The sequence below is a fragment of the Calypte anna genome, chromosome 25 (genome assembly GCF_003957555.1).
Source record: "Calypte anna isolate BGI_N300 chromosome 25, bCalAnn1_v1.p, whole genome shotgun sequence".
NCBI lineage: Eukaryota > Metazoa > Chordata > Aves > Apodiformes > Trochilidae > Calypte > Calypte anna.
This window is the reverse complement of record NC_044270.1, coordinates 1324045-1341826: the sequence shown is the minus strand read 5'-3', so window position 1 is coordinate 1341826 and position 17782 is coordinate 1324045. Positions and strand designations below refer to the sequence as shown.

General features: G+C 64.6%; 1 protein-coding gene across 1 annotated transcript; it reads right to left on the bottom strand.

Annotated features, from left to right (window-relative positions):
* Nucleotides 1–40: 40 nt before the first annotated feature.
* IGSF9 (immunoglobulin superfamily member 9) lies at nucleotides 41–16460 on the bottom strand. The gene is given in 25 exon segments (XM_030465159.1): nucleotides 41–512; nucleotides 590–692; nucleotides 781–955; nucleotides 1032–1212; nucleotides 5634–5783; nucleotides 6042–6174; nucleotides 6177–6746; nucleotides 6749–7377; nucleotides 7722–7767; nucleotides 7992–8162; nucleotides 8551–8635; nucleotides 8784–9034; nucleotides 9156–9331; nucleotides 9426–9549; nucleotides 9680–9830; nucleotides 10137–10253; nucleotides 10432–10572; nucleotides 10649–10791; nucleotides 10916–11061; nucleotides 11248–11389; nucleotides 11547–11664; nucleotides 11807–11958; nucleotides 12097–12249; nucleotides 16015–16209; nucleotides 16397–16460. Coding segments are annotated over 25 exon segments (4452 nt in total). The 5' UTR covers nucleotides 16455–16460; the 3' UTR covers nucleotides 41–370.
* Between the last annotated feature and the right edge of the window lie 1322 nt (nucleotides 16461–17782).

Sequence of the window (17782 nt, the reverse complement as noted above, 5' to 3'; positions counted from 1 at the left end):
TTCCCCTCGCCCTCCCCCCCCAATCACTGACCAGGCCTGAAAAGAAGAGGAGCCATTTATTAGGGTGCAAGGGAGGAGGGGAACAGACCCCCTCACCCAGCACAGCTGCAAGGCTGGGGGGGGGCACTTTGCCCCCCAAGGCACTGAGGGGGTGCAGGCGGAGCATTGAGGGGAGGCAGCACCCCCAATCCCACCCACACCCAGCAAAATAATAATAATTACAAAAGACTTTGGTCCTGGAAACACTGGCGGAGGGGGGGGGGATGTCAGCCGGCTGGTCCACAAGGAGGGAGTTAGGCAGTTTGGGGGCTGACCCTGGGGGCCCCCTGCAGACAGGGCCTGGGGGGGCCGTGCCAGGGGTGCAAGGCGCTCAGAGGATCTGGCGGGGCATCCCGTAGCCCGTCATGCCAGCCTGGGAGGCGCCCCGGTTGGTGCCCATCTGCAGCCCAATGACGCTCTGGCCTTCCTTTAGCTTGTCCTCGGAGAAGACGCGCCGGTTCTCCTGCGACTTCCTGCAGGTAGGGTGGGTGTCAGCATCCCCACAGGGACCTCACAGCCTGGCATCCCCCCCTCGGCACCCACCACTTACTTGGGGAACCAGTTGGGGTCTCCCACGAAGAGCCCGTCGCCTTTGGCCACGGCCAAGCTGCCCAGGTTCATCAGGGTCCTCTGCACACATGCCATGTTCTTACCTGCAAGGTGCCAGATGGGCTCGGCTCTCTCCTTGTCCCTTTTCCCATCCTCATTCCCGTTCCCTCCCACACCCACCCGGCCGCTCACCTTCCCAGAGGTCGACGGTCTGGAAGATGTCGGTGGCAGCAATGCCGTAGCGCTCTGCTGCCTGCAGGAACTGTGAGATCTGCTCCATCTGCTTGAAGGCCATGGCAGACGCCTGGATTTTGGCCACTGGCCCCTGGCCCCGCGGGTGCAGGCTGTTGATGAGCCGGCACAGCACCTGCCCGGGAAGGAGCCGGGGGTCAGACAGTGCGGTGCTGTGGCCCCCCTGTCCCTCCGGCTGGCTCTGTACTCACGGTGCCATCTTTCAGCCACTGCTGGAAGCCATCCCTGCCGGGGGCTGGTTGCGCCACGTCCCCGCCGCACTGTGCCAGGATCCACCGCACCAGGATCTGCTCCAGCTCGGGGTCATATTGCCGATCGATCTTCTGCTGCACCTCCCGGCTGAGGCCGTATGAGGGTCCCCGGTTTGCCATTCTGACAGGGGGGGTGGGGAGTCTGCAGAGATCAGACATCTGTCAGCGGCACTGGGGGGACCTACTGGGGGATGAGCACGGTGTGGTGGAGCCCCTCGGGGACAGACATGGCACTAGGCAGGGCAGCTGCTGCCCAGCCCCATCTGCCTGCCCAGGCTGCCTGGATGTCCGGCGCCGGGCCTTATCACCCGTGCCAGGCACTGCCCAGGCTCTGCCCTGCCCTGATGGCTTCCTGACCAGGAGCAGGCACTGAGGCTGTGCCCACCCATGAGTGATTCAGACCCCAAGCAGGATGGGCAGCACCACGGCCCCCACCTGCCAGGGCTGGATCCCCACCCTGAGCATCCCCATCCCCATGGCTCAGCCGTGCCAAGCGCGCACGGATTTGGCAGCCGCTCGCTGCCGGTCGAAGCTTGTTTGCAAATCTCCCGTTTGCTTGGGCTGGGTGCCAGATCCGGGACTGGCTTGGGAGCATGGGGCTGGAGCAGCAGTGCCCCCACCCCAGCAAGGGTGGCACATGGGCCTGGCACTGCCCGTGTCAGAATGCCAGGGGAATGGTGCCACCCACGCTGGGGAGAACGGAGGTGGCACACAGTGTCTGTGGGGGACCTGAACAGGCCAGCGCTGTCCTGCCCATGCAGCCCGGGGGCTCCAAGCCCTGGGGGGGAGCTGGACTCAGTGGGGGTGGGCACACAGGTCTGCCAGGCCACACACCACCCCCTGCACCCCATCTTGCACGCCAGAGGTGCGGGACCCCTGCCAGCCCTGGTGTCCATATCCCAGCTGGGGAGAAGTGGCAGCTGCTGGGCTGGAGCAGCCCAGCCTGGGAATCAGGCTCAGTTTGGGACCTCATCAGGATGCTCAGTGACTCCTGCTACCAGGAGCAGAGAAGGGATGAGCCACCCTGGCTCATTGTGACAGGAGGAAAAACAGCCTCAAGCCCGTGGCGGGTTGTGGAGCCTCAGCACCACAGCCACCCCACAACCACAGGTTGCCCCAGGCCATCTGTCCATCCCCCCTTGAGCTGTTGGCCACTGTGGGACACCCGGGGTGAGGGCTGGGGCACGGACAGCCCCCGCAGGGAGGGATCCGACTTCCCTGGAGTGCGGGGAGCGCCCGGCCGAGGGCCAAGCCGGTTGGGAAACAAAGAGGAGCTGAAATTGGTGCAGACAGGGCTGATTCCCGACACAGCTGGGGCTTGCCCAGGCGCGGAGGGGAGAGGGGGGGCTGACCCAGCCCAGCTGCGGCACAGTGGGAGGGGGCTGCACCCTGTCCGGTGGGCACTGCCATCCCGGGGACCCTCCAGGCATCCCTGAGGCAGCAGTGAGGGGATTCCAACTGAGATGCAGCTGCCCTGGGGATCCCACAGATCCCCCGAGGCCAGCAGGGAGGGGTCTACACCCAACCCAGCCGGGACAAAGCCACCGGGAGGACCTCACAGACCGTGAGGGGACCGCAGTCAGCATAGGACCACTCTGGAGACCCCCGACACACCCCGGGGGTAGCAAGGAGGGGACCGTCGCTAGGCTACAGCCCCCCGGAGTCTCTATAGACCCCCGGGGCCAACGGGGAGGGAACCACCGGGTGGGTCACAGGCGCCCGGGAAACCCCGCGGACACCGGGGCAAGGACCGGAGCCCGCCTGGCCGGGACACCAGCACCCCGGGAAGCGCCCGGAGGCGGTACAACCCCATGCCCAGGGCCGCCGTGCCGGCGGTCCGGACGCGCCCCCGGGGTAGCGGGGCCGGAAGCCCCACCCGGGTCCCGCTTCCCGGGCGCGGCCGCGTGTCCCGCTGCCGGCCCTGCCCGGAGCCGTTACCGGGGCGGGGCGGGTACAGCTCGGGGACCGGTCCCACTTCGGGTCCCCAGGGCAGCGCGGCCACGGCCATTTTAGGGCGGAGTGGCCGGTCCCCTCCCGGTCCCCATCTCCATCCCGGTGCCCACGGAGGATCCCCGTGCCCACCTGCCGCCCGGTTCCTCTGGGCGCTGCCCGCGCCCCTCCCTACCTGCGGCGCCGATCCCGCGGTCCCGGTGCGGCAGTGGCCGATGCCGCCGCCCGCGCCCTTTTCACGGCTGATGTCAGCGCAGCCGGGGGCGGCCCGGTACCGCCCGCTCCCGGGGCGGGTCCGTCGGGCCAGGGCCGCGCCGCCACCGCGCCCCGGGCTGCCCCGCCCCGCCCGGCGGCCCCAAGGGGAAGGGGCTCGGCCCGGGATGGGGAGGGGGGGGCGTGATGGCGGGGGACACACCAGGGCAGTGTGGGGGACATTGCAGCCGTGGTGGCAGGGGACATCATCGGGGTTTTGGTAGAGTCAGGATGGCCACCGTGGCAGGGGGACACGGAAGCTGTTCTGGAGACAAGCCGGCCATAACATTCAAATGACATCAGAGTTTTGGTGGGAACAGGGTGGCTGTGGTGGCAGGGGGACATGGGGACTCTGGTCATCACAGTGGAAGCAGAGCTCAGTGTGGTGGCAGTGGAGGACAAGGCTGTGATGGTGACAGGGTCCGGCTGTAGCAACAGGAGTTATGGTCACCGTGGTGGCAGGGGACATGGTGGTCTGGCCCATCAGGACCTGGCTGTGGTGGCAGGAGGACATCTCGCTGAGCTCTAGGCCCCACAGGAACATGGCACCCTCAGCACCCGTGGTGTCCTTGGTGGCACAGGGAGGGACCTTGCACAAGTTCCGTCTCCATGGGAAGCGCGACCGAAACAACAAACAAAACCTGGGCCTGAAGCCACCAACCCGCCTCCAGTAGCGTCCCCGTGACCCCACCCAGCCCTCAGCACCCAAAATCTGGCCCAGTCTCTGCACCCTCCCTTTCTGAGCCAGCCCAAGGTGCCACGATCCTCAGGAGCACAATCATGAGAATAACATCATGGTGGGCACTAGCCTTGTAGTGCCCCTCCTGGGGTGACCAGTGCCAGCAGCCAGTTACACGTTGTCACTGAGTCCCCCATGCCCCACTCCCCTCCCTTGCCCCCCCAAGTTGTGAGGGGGGATTTCTGATAGGGTTTCCTGAGGCTTTGCTGACTTGGGTGCATGGCCTGGGGACACGCATGGGGGGGGGGGGGGCACATGACCAAGGGAAGCAGGGTGAACCACAGGACAGGGATGACAAAGGGGGGGGAAAAACAAGGTCAGGGAGTGACATAGGGATGCAGGAACAGGGGTGGAAGATCAGAGAGCAGGATACAGGGGAGGGGAAAAGGGAGAGGATGCTGGTGGCCAGGGCTGGGGACAATAGAGGTGAGGAGTGGGGTAGTGCAGGATGCTCAGGGGATGCAGCTCAGAATGATGAGGGGGTGACACAGATGGGGACACGGGACAGGACCTAGCGGGCAGGGCTGGGGCTGATTCAGGAGACACAGGGTGACAAGCGGGTGACATGGGGCAACATGAGTGGACGTCGGGGGGGGACAGAGGGGTGCGGACAGGGGCGGCACGTGGGTGGGACCGAGACTGTGGGGGGACACAAGTCACAGGCCACAGTGGGGACAGCCCAAGGGTAAGAGTTGGGACAGCCCATGGCGACCTGCAATGACCCTGCAGTAGCCCGCCGGGACCCCCGGAACCTCCCGGGGAGGAGGATGACGTGTTTTGCTGGGGGCCCACGCCCCGTGACGCGCTCCCACGGTATGACCAATAAGGGAAAGAGGGAGCAGGCCCCGCCTCCCCGCGCGCGGATCCCTCAGGTTCCCGCCCCCCCCCGAAAAAAAAAAAGGGGGGCGGAGGGGCACTAGGACCCGACGGGAGGGGGGGGGAGAGGACAGGGCGGGGATGGGAATTGCGGGGGGCAGCGGACCCTGGGATGGGGAGAGAAAGATGGGAATGGGAAGGGAAACCTTCGGGGGAACAGGAAGAGGGGAAGGGGAGTGGGGTGGGGGGGCTGCAAGGGGATACAGAGACGATGTGATGGGGGGGGGGAGTAATTGGGTGGGGCGGGGGGTACTCGTTGGTGTGGGCACTGTGCCCCTGCCACAGACGAGCCGGTGTTGCTCTGACGCCTTTTTTATTCCACCCCAAATCCTCCTCCTCCCCCGGCCCTGGGGTCCCTAGAGCAGCGTGGCCAACTCGAAGCGCTCCGCGCAACACCCGCGGGGGCTCAGGCGCTGCCGGGGCCCCTCCCGCCGCCGCCGGGACGCCACCAGCTCCTGGCGCGGAGCCTTTCCCCGCTCCCGGGGACCGCCAGCCGCCGCCAACGCCTCCGCCGCCACCGAGCTCACCGGGAAGGAGCCGCCGCCGGGCTCTGCGGGGAGAGGGGCCGCGTCCGGCCGCACCGCGTCACCCGCCAGCGCGGCTCCCCCCGGGGAGGCGGGTACCAAAGGGCCCTGCCCGCCCCGGTCCCCGAGGGTCGGGCCCGCGGAAGGGTAGGGGGCTGCCCCGTGGGACCCTGAGGGTGGCGAGGTCCGCGGGGTCCGCACTCACTCTGCCTCTCCAGGTCGCGCAGGGCGATGGTGGAGATGGGCCGTTCCGGGGCCCCGCTGCGGTAGAGCTGCAGCGCTTGGAGGATGTCCGACTCCAGGGCGAACTCAGCGTCCCACTCGTAGTTCTCATCCACCGAGGTGTTCCTCCTGCGGGGACAGGCGTCAGGACAGTCCCCACCCAGGCACCCCGAGGAACAGGGTGGGTCGGTGGGAGGGGAGGGATGCTGGGGGGAGAGCTGGGTGATTGCTGGGGCAGGGAGGGTGGGAACCCCAGGGTTGGGGGGCGGGATGTTTCATAGAGCAGGGGTCAGAGTGCTACAAGGACACCCCAGCCAAATACTGTAGGATAGGCTGAGCTGCCCCGGCAAGATCTGGCTTCTTCCCAGTGTCTTTCCAGTGGCTCACCTCTTCCCAGCGCTGCCGAGGGCTGGATCTGTCCTCACCCTTCCATCCTCTGCTGCTGAGCCCCCACTCTGCCAGCTTACTCCCCTCCTTGACGGGGGTGCCCAGGCAGATGCCCCCAGGGACGGTGCCAGTGAGGAGGCCGCAGGAAGGAGGCACTGCCCCGGCCACTGCTCTGGCTGGTCAAGCTGCCCCGGGCAAGTTTCTCGGGGGGTGCAGAATCCAGGAGCCTGGCTGCTCCCCAGTTGGGCTCTGCAGCCTCAGTCCTGCTGCCAGCAAGGAAGTGGGGAGCCAGCTGGGTGGGGGGCTGCAGGCCAGCTGGGGTGCCGGGTCGTGAGGCCTTGGCAGGACCCACTGGCAGCCTGGGGGGCTTGAGGAAATCGATGGCTGGGGGAGAGGTGGTATTGGCACATGTGTCGATGCAATCTGGGCACAGCGTCCGCCCCACGCGTGGTGGGGAGCCCCCAGGCCCCAGCAAGGCAGGAGGGGGGGCTAGTGGGGGTTCTGGCTGGCTGCCCACAGAGGTGGGCTCCGCTGGCTCCTCTGGGGCCGGCCAGTCCCCATCCACACACATCTCCTTGAAGAAGGGCAGGCTCAGGTACTGGAGGATCCCGCTCTGGGCTAAGGGGCCAGCTGACTGCCGGCTGCCCCCAAGGCTGGGAGAGGGTGGGGGGCCAAGGGATGGCCGGGGGGAGCCCTGGAGGGGGCAGCGAGGTCCCACAGGGCGCTGGCAGAGCTCTGGTAGGGCTCAGTGCTGCCAGGGCTGTGGCGCAGCTCCTCCATGGCGCTGTAAGGCAGGGTGGTGGCAGCCGAGGCCACAGGGCTGATGTTGACGATGCACAGTGCCGTGGCCTCATCCACGGGGCTGCTGCTGCCGTAGCCAAAGTAACGGCCCTGGCGGTAGCTGGCCCGGGCCCCATGGTGGGTCTGCCCCATGGGCCGGGGGCGCAGAGAGACCCTCTTGCGCCAGATGGGCTCTTCCTCCTCCTCCTCCTCCTCTGGGGACAGCTGGAGGTAGGGCTCGGGTTGTGGGCCCGGAGGGTCCTGCTGAGGGTCTGACTCGGGCTTGGTGTAGGGCAGCGCCCCGAAGCTGTGCTCCTCTGGGTGTGTCTCCACCACGAAGCGCCCGTCAGGGCCACGGGAGATGCGCTCCAGGGGGATGTGCTCCCCGACATGGCTCTCGTAGACAGCGTACCGGGAACCGGCCCCGGCGATGCTGAGACCCAGGCTGGTGCCCGCCTTCTCGCCCCACAGCAGCGTCTGGCGCAGGCTCTGGTAAGGAGATGGCTGCAGCTTCAGTTTCACGGTGCTGTCTGGGCTACCAGAGCCACGAGAACTGCTGGAAGGAAGAAAGGAGCCACTGGAGCACAGTCCTGGCTCATATCTGGGCCCCTGTGCTTGTGCAGATGCCGTGACCCTGCACACCGCTGGCTGGACAGACCAACTCCTGTGCTCTGATTATTTCTTCAGCCAAAAGATTCCCAAAAAAGCATAGCACCCCAAGGGAGTCCCGTACTGCAGCACACCCTGGTCCCAGCACCCCACTCCAAGCCCACAGTGTGGAAGGGTGTAGCAGTGCCCTGGCTGGTCCCTCCACCCTTGGCGAGCAGTGAGCAATGATGGCAAAGCACAGCAAGACAAGGATGGGGGACAGGATGGGAGCATGGCATGGCCACGACTTACTGTGAAGGTTGAAGCTTCTTGCTGGGGGAGAAGACGAGTGGTGGATCTAGAAGGTCGTGAGAACACAAGGGGAATCACACAGCGAGCAAGGCAAAGTGATGATGAGGAGACAGCAGCAACCACTAAGCCCTACTACTGCCCCTGGTGAGCCCCCAGTCCCAGGCTGACCTGTCCCCTCCCTTGGGGCACCGTTTCCTGCTGCCCTGCACAGAGCACTTTGAGCTCTCTGGAGCCCCAGGATCCAGGTGCCTGCACTCAGACAGCTCCTACCTTGCCTTCGCTTCTGGATGCGTGCAGCACGCCGGCGATTCATGATGCAGGCAGCCACGGTGCTGAAGATGACTGCCACGCTGAGGAAGCAGATCCCCCCAATGACCCCTGCCAGCACTGGCTGTGGCAGGAGCTCTGGCAGCTGGGTACGAGATGGATACACTTCCATACCTGGGCCAGACAGGAGACACAGTCAGAGGCTCGGTTTCTGGCAGGGCACAGCAGCATGGTGGGCATTGCCTCCCTCACATCATCAGCACCATGGGATAAACAGCAAAGCCTCAGCAGACCCATGCCCTCCATGGGGTGCAGGGACACTGTGCACCCCAGAAACTCTCCTGCTGCCTGGCCCGTGAGACTGAAGTCACACCAGATGCACACGTGGAGGTGGGTGTTTCCCCTAGTGTTAGCTCTGGGGGTCCTGCTGTGCACCCTGGGGGTCTAGCAGGAAGGACACATCGGGGTGGAAAGGTTTCTCTTTGGGAAGATCTTAGACCACAGTGAGCACGTCACACCTCTGGTGCAAAGAGGAGGAAGGGGGTGGCAGCCCAGGCCTTACCTGCTGTGGAGACGTTCACTGTGTTGCTGGGATCACTGATGTAGCTGCCAGCAAAGGCCACCAGTCGGAACTCATAGAAGGCGTCCTGGGGGAGCAGAGGGCCATTAGCCACGTTGGCACAGGGGCCAGCTGACCCTCAGCCCCCATGGTTGGTACAGCAGCTACGTAGAAGACCTGACCCTCTCCCTTGCTGCCTTTCCCCGTGGCCAACGAGCAGCCAACGAGATGCCCACCTTGATGAGTCCTGGCACCAGGACCTGGGTCTTGGTGCTGGGGATGGAGCGGTCCAGCACCTCCCAGCTGCCCTTGTCCTGCCGCAGCTCCAGCGCGTAACCGCTCAGCGCCACCGAGAACTGTGCCGGGGGCTCCCACCGCAGCAGGACCCCCCGTGCCGTCTCGTTGGCGGTCAGAGCCTGCGGAGGGGACAGGAAGACTTGGATGGTCACAGCTGGTGGCTCCGGAGGCACTGTGGTCACTGGGAAGCCTGAGGAGAAAGGGGACACTGGTGTGGGAGCCTGGGTGGTGGGGTGGAACAGCAGGGCAGGAATAGGAGCTTCTGATGTGCTTGGGGCTACTTTGGGAAGCACAAGGACCCTTCCTCTTACCCCTGGGCACAGAGGTGACAATCTGGCTGAAGGGGCCACTGCCCAGCTTGTTCTGGGCCAGGACGCTGAACTGGTAGCTCATGTCTGGCTGCAGATTCTCCACCAAGAGGTGCTGAGCCCCCACAGGCACTGAGAGAGACACCCAGTCGTGATGGGCCCGGGGTGGATGCTTTATCCTGAGGAAGATAAGGGACCTGGAAGTCCAGTGCTGAGCCACTCAGGTGGGATGAAGGGGGTGTGAGACACCAGAGCCTGCCCACGGGCACTCACAGTGGTGTGTACCAGACACTGAACCTCTGGAAATAACCCCCATCAAACCCTGGCTCCCAGGAGATATTGGCTGCCAGCAGGAGGGGGAAGACAGAGACATTGGTGACAGCGTGAGGACTGGTACCTGGTAGAGGAAGCAGAGACTTCTTGTACCAACCACGCACGCACATTTTCACCCCTTCCAGCACTGGGAGGCTGGTGTGGTCCGTGATGGAGCAGCCCAGCACCTGCTCACCAGGAACCAAGTGACTCACCCAGAACATGGACAGAGGTGGTGGTGCTGATGCTGGCCACCTGGTTGGTGGCTGTGCACTCCCAGACTCCATGCTGCTCCTTGATGAGTGGGCGGAAGACGAGGCTGCTGTTCCCATCCACCTGGGCACCGCTCTGCCCCACACTGCCCACCTGCACGGCAAGGCACAGACACCCTGATGGTGGGCAACCACCCACCCCACCCAGGGCTGGGGTAACCAACACAGTTCCTCACCCTAGGGCTGGTTTAGGAGCTGAGGGGAAGGATTTTGCCCTGGTTTCTTACAGTGCCACACAAGTAAAGTACCCTGAGAACCCTTTCTCCTGCAGGAACCAGGAGAGATGTGACCCTTTATGCCTCAGTCAGGGGGGACATGGGGACTGCTCTTGAGTGCTGGCCCCAGAAGCAGCATCTGCCTCTCAGGAGGGCTTGGCTGGTTCCGCAGACTGAGGTCCTACCTTCAGCCAGGTGACAGTTGGGGGGGGATCCCCATGGGCAGCACAGGGAACCACCAGCTCCCGGCCCACCTCCTGGAAGTACTCCTCCTTGGGACGCAGGGTGAAGGCTGGGGGGTCCTGGAAGACACACAGGGATAGCGTGGGGGGGGGGCTTGGTGGTTGGTGGGATGGAGTGCAGACCTGTGGCATGCAGCATGCTTGGGCTGCTCAGCACAGCAGGGTGGGAGCAGCTGGGGCTCGGGCAGTGTACCCACCCATCGGGCAGTGTACCCACACCCCACTCAGCCAGCCTCACCTTCAGCAGGACACGGGTGGGCTGGGACTCGCCAGCAGTGCCGTAGCTGTTGTACGGGGTGCATCTGTACACTCCCAGAGCATCGTCGTTTCCCATGGCAACAACAATGGAGCCATCCGGTCTGATGGACCAGCCAGGGAACTGGGAGAAGGCACAAGGGGTCAGGACAAGGGGCTCGAGGAGGTGGGAGGACAGGAGAGGGCACAAGTGGCAGTACCTTGTCCAGCTCCAGCGGGCGCCCGTCCCTCGTCCAACTGACGGAGAGCAGAGGGGGGTTGGCCCTGGTGGGGCAGTGGATCACACCCTGCATCCCCTTGGGCAGGTGGGTCTCTGGGAGCATGGTGGTCACCTGTGCCGGATCTGCAAGGACAAACAGGGTGCCAGGGCTGGAGTGAGGGGCAGAAGGGAGACGGGGCCACTGTGGCAGCTGAATGGGGCTGGTGACAGCATGGCCCAGGCTTGTGAGGGGCTGTGGGGCTCTTACACAGCACTGTGACAAAGGCAGAGGCAGAAGGCGGCTTCCACAGCCCGTTGCTGGGGGTGCAGGTGTATTTGCCAGCATCATCTGGGGTCGTTTGCTGGAGCAAGAGACTCCCATCCACCAGGATGCGGACCCGAGCCTGGAGGTGGCTGCAAGGGGAGGGCAGTGCTGAGCAGCACAGCTGGGAGCTTCTCTGCTGCCCTTGGATGAACAAACCCCCCCACCACACACCCAGCCAGTCCTTTGTGTCAGATCCAGGCTTCACATAGCCACAGAAGCCTGCTGGCCAGCAGGAGCCTGCAGCCACCTAGGTGCCATCCCTGTCCCTGCTGTACCTGAGGTGGAAGACATTGCTGCTGCCCTGGAACCAGGTGTAGGTGAGGTTTCCTGGGTATGCCTCAGCCTGGCAAGCCAGAAAGGCATCTTGGGAGATGTTGACAGTGACATTCTGGGGTGGCACCACAATGATGGGTGGCCCTGCAGCGTGGGACAGAGAGGACAGCCAGGGCTGGGGATGAGACAGCCCCAGCTGCTTCCAAAGCCTGTCATACCTGTGCCAAAACCAACCCCATGACACAGGTGGCTGTATGGCTGGTGGCAGCATCCACACGGCCAGAGCTGGGAGAGCTCTTACCCTGCACGAGCACGCGGGTGGTGTGGGTGATGGTGCCCTCCTTGCTGGAAGCATGACAGGTGTAGGTGCCTGCACTGGCACGTTCCACAACAGCAATGCTCAGTGTCCCATTCCTCACCTGCAATGAGACCGTGGGCAAGGAACAGGACACTCTTGGGAAGGTGTGCCCTGCAGGCAGGGCTGGTGACAGGTGCCACCAAAGCAGGAACAGTCACTGGCAGACACATCACTGAGGGTAACTGATGGTTTGCCATCCTCACCTGCACTGTGTCCCCGCTCTGGACAGCCAAGTCACTCCTCTTCCAGATGACAACAGGCTGGGGGTTCCCGGCAGCCGTGCAGGTAAGGCTCAGTGTCTCCCGGTCCCGCACCTCCACGAATTCAGGGGGGGTCTCGAGGAAGGTGGGGGGTGCTGCAAAGACAAGTCCGAACCTTCACCTCCAGCTCTGGCTCAACACCTCTTGGAAGACCAGTGGATCCAGACCCAGCCACGAAGAGATCTTGGCTGGTGCTGGGCAGAGCAGCGACCCAGAGTGGGATCAAGCGGTACCGTTGACGGTGAGATGGATCCAGGTGCCGTTCTGGAAGTCAGCCTCGGTGCTGTGCCGGTCGAGGAAGAGCACACGGCACTCGTACCAACCCTGGTCCTCAGGGCGCAGGAGGTCGATGCGCAGGGAAGCGCCTTCCTCGATCCGCAGGCGACCTGCACGCCCGGGAGCGGCTGTCACAGCCCGTGCTGCTGGCTCAGGGACAGCCGCGTCCCCGGGCCACCCGTCTCTCCCTGGGCCACCCACCCACGCGGTGCTCGCCCCCGCCGCCGGCTTCCCCCGGTAGCGGGGCCGACTGCCCCACTTGGCAGCACTGCAGGGTCTGGCCGGGTTCGGGTTCCTTCTGCCTCCACCGGCGCCGCAGGGGGCCGGCTGGGCACGGCTCCAGGACAAAGGCTGGAGCAGCCACAGGAGCTTGGTCACACCAACATTTACTACTGTATGTCCTGCCACTGCCAGGGAAACGGGGGAGGACTGGGCAGTTGGCTCTGCCATCCACCCCTGAAAGGGGTGGCCTCGGCAGGGACTCCCCCAGCCCCCAGTAAGGTTGGACCCAGTACCCCCAGCATTGCTTCCAGCTGCTGGCCAGGAGAGATGGTCCCCCAGCCCTTGCCTTTTGGGGACTCTTTCACCATGTTTTCCTTCCAGGAGCCCTCCCCCAGGGATGTCTCACCCTCAGGAGCCCCTCTGAACCCTGGGCACCCTGCACCATCCCCTATCCTCACAGCACAGAGGGGTCAGGCCAAACCCCTTCTCACCTGCCTCGCAGGGAAAGACCCCTGGAGCGGGTATGGTGGGGGCTTCCTAGGACTACAGGGCCACACCACGAGCAGGCAGTGGCTCTGTGCCCCACGGCCTCTTTGATGAGGAGAAGGATAAGGGCATGAAGCGACAGCGAGCACAGCCCTTTAATCCCCTGGGCTATTATCAGAGCCATAATCGGCTCAGGCATGCAGCAGGCAATTGGCTCAGCCCAGAGTGGGGTGCATGGGCAGCACCCACCACCCCAGCACCCCAAGGGCTGTGTCTCCAACCTCACTGCAGGCACCCACAGCCCAGAGAGCTGCTCCAGGCTAGGGATGAGAGTCTAACCCCAGACATCACTCGGGGTGGCCTCACTCCCAGCACCACAGCCACGGTGGTGGCAGCACCACAGGGCACCTCTTGGCACCAGAGCCCACCAAGATGCTCCTCTTGGTGTCCCAGAGCTTCTAGGGGCCAGAGTTTTCCTGGAGTGTTTTCCAGCAAAGCAAGTTTTTCTGAACCTCCTTCCCACTGGCTGGGTGTCACAGGCAGTCCCCACACACTGCCAGAACCACAGCAGCCCAGGTTGGGCACCATGGAGAATGGTACCAAGAGCAGAAGGCTGGATCCTGCCAGACAAGCCTGTCGAGGAGGAGCAGCAGCAGCGGGGGTACCTGGGCAGGCTGGTTGGGGCACAGAAGCTGGGTGGTTGTGGGACTGGATTACACGGCGAGTGCTGGGGCAGCACACAGACAAAACCCAACCATTGCCAACAGCGCCTGGAGCTGCTTTCATCCTCTGCAGCCAATCTGCCACAGCTCCCACCCTCCTGCTTTTCCCCCCACCAGCTCCAGCCACGGCATCTCCCGCAGCAGGAGACATGGGGATGGATGGATGGGATGGATGGGATGGAGCTAGATGCCTCTTGGCAGCATTCCTCACTCAAGAGCGTGAAACAACACCCCAGGCAAACCTCGAACACGAGACTGGTGGAAGGAGCAGAGAAAGGGACAGGAGCAAGGACAAAACACCTGTGGGACAAAGGGTCTTCCCACAATGAGCCCCAGGAATTGGAGCAGCTTCAGGAAGCCCCATCACTACCTACAGCTGCCAGCTCACAGCCCCAGGAACTGGGAGGGAACAGCAGGCTCCTGAACAATGGTCCCTTTGGAAGGGATCAGCCTGCCTTGGGGACACCCCCCACCCTCCCCCTAATCCCCTGTGACAGGCCCAGCCCCCTCCTCCTCTTCCACAACCCGGCTGATAACAAAACCAGGGCTGCCCTCCGGACCAGCATCCCCCAGTGCTTAGCAACCACCATTCAGCAGAAAACAAAGGGGGCTGCAGCCTCAGCCCCTGGGATGGGGTGCTCAAGCAGGCAGCCAGGCCAGGGACCTCCAGCCCTGTTCCAGGCCAGCTGATGGCAGGAGACAGTGACCTGTGACACTGTGGGTGACAGTGACACCAGAGGGAGAGCCAGCCCCTTCCCCAAGTGTCCCAGGGGGCTCCTACAGAGCCGATGTTGGGCAGAGCTGTCCTCTTACAGAGATGGCAGCCAAACTAGTTCCCAGAATAAGCCAAGTCACCCCAAAAAGGGACACACCTGACAGCAGGGGCTTTCTGATCCCTCTGAGTGACACCAGAGCCTGGACGGAGGAGCTGCCTTCACCCTTCCCTGCCCACATGGCCCCTGCCTTTCCTTCCATCCCTTCCCAGCCCCCAGAGGATTGAGAAGCAGCAGCTCTGCTGCCATGGTGACAGCCACCAGCCCCCTGCCCACCCACCTCGCCCTCATTACAACCACCAGACCCCCTCCCCCAGCACTGATCCTACAGCCCCCCCGGGGGCAGCAGGGACAAGGGGAGGGGCTGCAGGCAGGATGATGCCAGACCCTTCCTGGGTAACCTGAGCTCCAGCAGCCGAGGGGCCCTGCGATGCTGGGCTCAGGTAACAGGAGCCCCACCCGGGCCTCTCGGGAGAGAGCAGGTGCCTTGTCCTCACTGGAGGATTTGGTGTCACCACCGATCCCACCGGCTTGGGGTGGGCTGCAGAAGAAAGGTGTCCCCATGCACACACTGGTAGTGGGGGGGAAGCTGAGGTGTGCCCCAAAAGAGGTCTCCTGCACAGCCTGGGAAGAGGCAGCACTTCTGCTGGCAGGCAGGAAGGAGAGAGGCTGGCTCAGCTGGCTCACACCCCTGCCTGCCCTGCATTTTTGAGGCAAAGGCTGGTTTTGGCAGTGGGGCAGGCTCCTGACCCAGGCACAATCCGGTGTGCCAGCCCTCTCCCCATGCTGTCCTGTGGGAGGACTGGAGGGTGGATTTTGGTGCTTTGCTGTCACAGGCTGTCAGGGCTGGGCTTGGCCAAATGCCATCCAGACGCCAGCCCTTCCCCTCTGCCCCTGCTTCCCCACACTCGAGGGATGCTCCTCTTGTCTGCACTTCCATGCTCACAGGGATCCCTCTCTCGCAGGGATTCCTCAAGGTCTGTCACTGCTTCACTTTAAATATCCTTTAAAGAATATCCCCCTCCCACGCCACAGCCCTTCCCCAGCACAGCTTTGCTCCAAATCCCAGCACCACCAATTAGCAGCTGTACCAAAATCCCCTCCCCAGGCTCAACCTTCAAGCGACCCACATGGGCTGGGATAGCAGAGTGGCACTGCCCGGGTGTCTGCAGCCTCTGGACCGTGGGCAGCACCGGCAGACAGTGCTGGGGGAGGCCCCGGGGATGGGAGTGATGAGTGCTGTGCTGGATGCCACCTTCCTGGGGAGCTTCTCCCACCCTGGTGGGAATCCCTCCTGCCCCTGGAGCTGGGTCAGGGGCTGAACATCTTTTGCGAGCTGGGAATCCGTACACCCTGCACTTCCCACCGCAGCCATCCCTGGAGCTGCTGCACAAGGAGGGAACCACTCTCCCCTGCTGTGGGGACCTCCCTGGCCTCGAAACATCCCCCGCTGCCCCGGGGCTAAGGGGAGAGAGCCCTGCGCTTCCTCGCTGCTCCAAGAGCGTGATTAATGCGGTCTGACAACAGCAGCCCACGGCTGGGGCCCAGCCAGGGATGTGGGACACCGGATCCAGCCCGACAGCCCCGTGTGCTGCCTTGGGGGGGTGAGGGAGGGGGAGTCCTAGGACGCCGAACCCGCCCACCGACACCGCACACCAGCTACCCGACTTACCGACGTACTCCGGGTCTACCCGCGGCGAGTAGAGTCCGAACTTGATGAAGATGGGGAGGACGAAGCCGAAACGGACCCACTCGATCACGTAGAGAGGGGGACGGGCTTCGTGGGCGTCCAGGAGGTCGCAGCCCAGCACCGTGCTCTCCCCGACGCGCCCCACCACGGCCCGGGACTGTCTCTGGCCGTTGCCTGCTGGACCAAAGCGGGAAGGGTGAGCCGGACCGTGGGACGGGAGCCTGCACGAACCCCCCCCGCCCGCGGAACGCCCCCAGCCACCGGTACCACGTGTACCGTCCCTGCCGCCACCCGCGTCCCGGGGCCCGGCACTGGTCAGACCGGGATCCCAGGATCGTCCCCTCCATCCCGGGCAGCCCCTTACCCTCAGCGCCGGCGCCGGCGAGCAGGCTGAGGACGGCGGCGCGCAGCCACCACCGCATAGCCCAGGTCCCCACTAAGGCGGCCCCGGCGGGACGGGACGGGAGGCCGCCGGGGAACCGAGCGGAGCCGGGTAACCGGGAGGGACCGGCCCCTCAGGGCCCGCGGACAGGCGGGCTCCACCGGGCTGCCCACGGAGCACCGGCCCCAGGTGGGGGGCGCTGGCCGTTCCGCGTCCCGCCGCTCCTCATGCCCGCCCCGCGGAAGTTCGGTTCGGTTCGGTTCGGTTCGGTTCGGTTCGGTTCGGTTTCGGTTCGGTTCGGTTCGGTTCGGTTCGGTTCGGTTCGGTTCGGTTCGGTTCGGTTCGGTTCGGTTCGGTTCACCGCTCCCACCTCACTCTCCCGCCGCCGCCGCCGGCGGCTACAAACAAACCCACGACAGAGGGAGGGGCCGCCCCAGGACACGCCCCTTCACGCTCTAGGCCACACCCATTGACACGCCCCCGCCGTCCGTTGCCATGGGAACAACCAATCGGGAGCCGAACGCCCAGTGCCTCCGAAGCGGCCAATAGCAGAGCGGGGCAGCAGGAACCGCGAGGGCTGCTGGGAGTTGTAGTCCCGACATGGAGGGAAAGGGACACGGGGGGGACACAGGGAGGGCGCGAGGTGCGGGGCTGTGAAACACCCGTGGGACACAGGCAAGGGGCACAGGGGTGTGTGACACCAGTGCACCCCACGCAGCTTGGCCGGGAGTATCCACAACGTGTGGCGTTCACGTTGCTGTCCCAAGCCATGCTGCACCCTGCCGAGTCACACTGTCCCAAGCCATGCCATGCCACACCGTGCCATGCCATGCCACAATACACCATGCCACGCTATACCACGTCATGCCATGCCATGCCACACCACACCAAGCCATGCCACGCCGTGCCACACCATGCCACGCCACGCCATGCCCTTTCCTGCCCCGCCACACCATCCTATTCCAAGTCGTGCCAAGCTGTGTCCTGCCATGCCAAGCTGTGCCATGCCACAGCACAACCCCGCTGTGGGGAGGCAGCACACATCGGGCACGGGGCACTCCCCGTGACAGCCTTCATGCCAGGGCTCCCCACTTGCCCTTCCCTATCCCAGCTGTCTCCTCTCTAATCCTACCCTAAATGTGTCCCTGGCCTGGGGATGGCCACTGGCACGGTGTCCTCATCCCACTGGGCTGAGCTGGAGCTGGGCTGCCCGCCAGGCTGGGGGCTCTGGAAGGACGGCTGGGATGGGGGCTGACCAGGGAGGGGACATCCCCGTGTCCTGTTGCCACGATGGAGCCATCGAGGATGGAGCGCGGCTGCTCTGGACCGCGGACACCGCGCTGGGCCACATTCTGCACCTCTGACAAG